The following is a 5,000-nucleotide window of genomic DNA, read 5'->3' as shown; positions in this document are numbered from 1 at the left end:
TAGATAGATAGATAGATAGATAGATAGATAGATAGATAGATAGATAGATAGATAGATAGATAGATAGATAGATGATAGATATAGATAGATGGATAGATAGATAGATAGATAGATAGATAGATAGATAGATAGATAGATAGAGATAGATAGATAGATAGATAGATAGATAGATAGATAGATAGATAGATAGATAGATAGATAGATAGATAGATAGATAGATGGTAGATAGATAGATAGATAGATAGATAGATAGATAGATAGATAGATAGATAAACAGACAGAGATGGATGGATGGATTGATAGACATAGATAAATAGAGATATTGATAGATAATAGATAGATGATAGATCAATATGGGAGAGAGAGAGAGAGATGTACGTAGGTAGATGGATGGATGATTGATAGATATATATATATAGATAAATAGATATATGATAGATAGATACGATAGAGAGAGAGATATGTAGGTAGGTAGACAGACAGACAGAGATGGATGGATGGATGATTGAGATAGATAGATAGATAGATAGATAGATAGATAGATAGATAGATAGATAGATAGATAGATAGATAGATAGATAGATAGATAGATAGATAGATAGATAGATAGATAGATAGATAAGGTAGATAAGGTAGATAGGTAGGTAAATAGATAAACAGACAGAGATGGATGGATGGATTGATAGACATAGATAAATAGAGATATTGATAGATAATAGATAGATGATAGATCAATATGGGAGAGAGAGAGAGAGATGGTAGGTAGGTAGATGGATGGATGATTGATAGATATATATATATAGATAAATAGATATATGATAGATAGATACGATAGAGAGAGAGATATGTAGGTAGGTGAGACAGACAGACAGAGATGGATGGATGGATGATTGAGATAGATAGATAGATAGATAGATAGATAGATAGATAGACAGACAGATAGATGAAATAGATAGACAGACAGACAGATAGATGAGATAGATAGATAGATAGATAGATAGATAGATAGATAGATAGATAGATAGATAGATAGATAAGGTAGATAAGGTAGATAGGTAGGTAAATAGATAAACAGACAGAGATGGATGGATGGATTGATAGACATAGATAAATAGAGATATTGATAGATAATAGATAGATGATAGATCAATATGGGAGAGAGAGAGAGAGATGTAGGTAGGTAGATGGATGATATTGATAGATAGATATATATAGATAAATAGATATATGATAGATAGATACGATAGAGAGAGAGATATGTAGGTAGGTAGACAGACAGACAGAGATGGATGGATGGATGATTGAGATAGATAGATAGATAGATAGATAGATAGATAGATAGATAGATAGATAGATAGATAGATAGACAGACAGACAGACAGACAGATAGATGAGATAGATAGATAGATAGATAGATAGATAGATAGATAGATAGATAGATAGATAGATAGATAGATAGATAGATAGATAAATAGAGATAAATAGATAAACAGACAGAGATGGATGGATGGATTGATAGACATAGATAAATAGAGATATTGATAGATAATAGATAAGATGATAGAGATGATAGATAGATTTAATTTGTTAACCTGCCTTCATTATTTTTACCAATGATTCAAGGCAACATATCCAACACACCTTCCTCCTCTTGTTCTTTTCCCATAACCACCCTGTGAGGTGGGTTGGTTTCAGAGAGAGGGACCGGCCCAAAGTCACCCAGCCGGCTTTCAAGGTCAAGGCGGGACTAGAACTCTCTGCCTTCCAGTTTCTAGCCAGGTGCCTTAAACCTCTAGAGGAGGGGTCCCCAGCCTTGGCAACTTTTAAGCCTGCCGGACTTCAACTCCCAGCTTTGCTGGCTGGGGGATTCTGGGACTTGAAGTCCGCCAGGCTCAAAGTTGCCACGGTTGGAGACCCCTCCTCCAGACCAGGCTGGCTCTCGTGAAGCTGCTCCCCTGCCAGTTGCAGGGGGGGGTCCGAGGTGGCCCTGGAACCCCTCCAGCCTGGCACTCGGTGCCCGTCGCCCTGACAAGGGGGAAAGGCTGCTCCTTACCCAGAGTGTTGGCGATGCCAGTTTTGACGCTGGAGGTGCCAACGTGGCTGATCCGATTCTCGTGCTCCGGCTTCACCAGGACGGCTATTTTGATGTTCCAGAGGGACTGCATGGCGATCTGGAGGGACATGGGGGGGGGGGCTTCAATGGGGGGACAGAGGAGGACCCCCCTTCCCCCGTGGCTCCCTCCCCTCGAGGACTTCGCTGGTGTTGTTGCTGCATTTCTGGGGTTGTTCCATCTGCCACTCCCAGCCAGACCCCGTTGAGACCCCCCCCCATCCATCCATCCAGAGAGGCTGGCGCATGGGCTGCTCCGTGAGCTGACTTCCCAGCATGCTGGGAACTTGGATTGCCTCCCAATCGAAGTTGCGTGGGAAAGACAACCCATCGCAATTTATATGCGTCAGGCTGGGAAGCCAAAGATGGTGTGAAGGACCAGCTGACCCACAGAGAGACTGTTGTGCCCGCTGGCCCCTCCAGGAGCCGAATCAGAGGAGGAGGAGGAGGAGGAGGAAGAGGAGGAAGAGGAGGAGGAGGCGTGGGAGTCAGGGGCAGCATCAGAGCAACCTGGGAGCTCCGAGGGGGAAGAGGGAATGGAGTTGGCAGAGAGAGAGAGAGGCAGAGGCGGAGCCTGTCCTGTCCGTCAGCCCTCAACAGCCCCCAGGTCTGGAGGTGGCTGATGCGGAAGAGGAGGAACAGCTGAGTCCAGTGCCTGATGCGCAGAAGGCAGAGGAGAGGAGAGCAGTGGAAATCTATGGGCCGGTCCTCAGGACGAGACCTTCAAGGGGGAATGAAACGAGAGATTGAGAGAGGAAGAGAGAGAGAGGGAGGGAGGGAGGGAGAGCACCTGAACTGTCCGTCAGCCCTCAGATGGAGAGTCAACAGCCCCCAGACCTGGAGGGGGCTGATGAGGAAGAGGAACAGCCGGGTCCAGTGCCTGATGCGCAGAAGGCAGAGGAGAGGAGAACAGTGGAAATCTATGGGCCGGTCCTCGAGGGGGAAGATCCACTGCGGCTAGTGAAGCCCCACCCTGGTTCTGGGGATAAAAGGCAGGGGGCGGTGATGATGTGGCAGACTACTCCTCATCTTCTGGCCAGGCAGACTTATAAGAGAAAGTGTTGTGGCCTGTCAGCCTCCGGCCCTTCCAACAGCCAGATCAGAGGAGGAGGAGGAGGAGGTGTGAGAGTCGGGGTCAGCATCAGGGCAACCTGAGAGCTCGGAGGGGGAAGAGGGAATGGAGCTGGCAGAGAGAGAGAGAGAGAGAGAGAGAGGCAGAGGCGGAGCCTGTCCTGTCCGTCAGCCCTCAACAGCTCCCAGGTCTAGAAGTGGCTGATGAAGAAAAGGAGGAACAGCTGCAGATACACAGAAGGCAGAGGAGAGGAGAGCAGTGGAGATCTATGGGCCGGCCCTTGGGTCGGAAGAGCCACTGCTGCTAGGGAAGCCCCTCCCCAGCTCTGGGGATAAAAGGCAGGGGGCGGCAGAGATGAATAGGGGTGGCAGACAACTCCTCCTCTCCCAGACGGACAGACTTGTGAGCCTGCAAGAGGAACTTTGTGCCGGGGCTCCTAATTAAAGGAATCGTCTGAGTTCACATCAGGGTTTGCCGTGTTTGGAGAGCTGGGTCAGAACAGAGACCCTCGGGGGGGGGGATGGGGGCCCCTCCCACAACACCTGCGCACCCACCAGCCGGTACTCGATCTCCGTGAAGTCCTTGAGGGCGCTGCGCGTGGCGTCCACCCACTCCTTGTCCCCCTGGGAGTTCTCTTGGGTGCCGAAGACGTAGATGTCGTGCGGGATGGAGACGGTCATCTCGTCCAGGGTCTTGCCCAGCCCCTTCGAGGCAAACCAGGAGGAGAGGCTCTTGGACGGCGGGACGCTACCTGCGGGGGGGAGAGGAGGGGGCTGGTTAGAGGGTCCCGGATGGGGCTCAGGACGGAGAAGCTACAGGGGGGCTCCACTCCTCTTCGGGCCAAAGTTTGCATTGTGACCCTTCCCAGAATTGCTCTGGATATGGAGATGGGCAGCATGTAGATTTAATAAAAGAGAAGGAAGGGAGGGAGGGAGGGAAAGAAAGAAAGAAAGAAAGAAAGAAAGAAAGAAAGAAAGAAAGAAAGAAAGAAAGAAAGAAAGAAAGAAAGAAAGAAAGAAAAGGAAGGAAGAAAGAAAAGAAAGGAAGGAAGGAAGGAAGGAAGGAGAAAGAAAGGAAGGAAGGAAGGAAGGAAGGAGGAAAGGAAGGAAGGAAGGAAGGAAGGAAGGAAGGAAGGAAGGAAGGAAGAAAGAAAGAAAGAAAGAAAGAAAGAAAGAAAGAAAGAAAGAAAGAAAGAAAGAAAGAAAGAAAGAAAGAAGAAAGGAAGGAAGGAAGGAAGGAAGGAAGGAAAGAAAGAAAGAAAGAAAGAAAGAAAAAGAAAGAAAGAAAGAAAGAAAGAAAGAAAGAAAGAAAGAAAGGAGGAAAGGGAGGAAGAAAATGGAAGGAATAAAGAAAATGGAAGAAAGGAGGAAAGAAAGGAAGGAAGGAAGGAAAGAAAATGGAAGAAAGAAGGAAAGGAAGGAAGAAAGAAAAAATTTGTGTACCCTTACACATAGACAAGACAGCCGCTTGTCCATAATGCTATAAAGTCCCCCAAGAGGGCTGGACTAGAAGACCTCCAAGGTCCCTTCCAGCCTTGGATTCTAGGATTTCTATGGCTAAGCCTTCTCCCGCCCAGATTGCTCCCCAAACATCTTCCAGAAGGTTCCAGAAGGCACCCACTCCCCCCCCGCCCCCCGGGCTCACCCATGTTCCAGGTGCCAATGAAGACCGAGATCATGTCTGGCTCGTCCTGGCTGGAGTGCCGGTTCTTCATCAGCTGCAGCAGTTGGCAGAAGGCCTCTCGTTTCTGGGGGGGGGGGACACACACAAGGAAGCCCCAGTGGGTTGGGGGAGGCCAAGCCCACCCAGAGCTCCCCA

General features: G+C 47.7%; 1 protein-coding gene and 1 long non-coding RNA gene across 3 annotated transcripts in view; both read right to left on the bottom strand.

Moving 5' to 3' along the window:
* The window catches only part of LOC148130324 (uncharacterized), a 99,005-nt gene that overhangs the window by 26,586 nt on the left and 67,419 nt on the right, over positions 1-5,000 (bottom strand). The gene's annotated exons all lie outside the window — the stretch shown is intronic.
* INPPL1 (inositol polyphosphate phosphatase like 1) overlaps positions 1-5,000 on the bottom strand; it is an 80,363-nt gene that overhangs the window by 26,586 nt on the left and 48,777 nt on the right. Inside the window, 3 exon segments of the mRNA XM_087967479.1 lie at positions 2,054-2,171; positions 3,737-3,933; positions 4,827-4,929. Of these exon segments, the coding sequence (XP_087823605.1) occupies positions 2,054-2,171; positions 3,737-3,933; positions 4,827-4,929 (418 nt within the window).

The sequence above is a fragment of the Notechis scutatus genome, chromosome 5 (assembly GCF_049901735.1).
Source record: "Notechis scutatus isolate UNSWTSFEM ecotype Mainland chromosome 5, rNotScu1.2, whole genome shotgun sequence".
In the NCBI taxonomy this organism is placed as follows: domain Eukaryota; kingdom Metazoa; phylum Chordata; class Lepidosauria; order Squamata; family Elapidae; genus Notechis; species Notechis scutatus.
The sequence above is the reverse complement of the archived record's forward strand: the minus strand, read 5'-3'. Positions and strand labels throughout refer to the sequence as shown.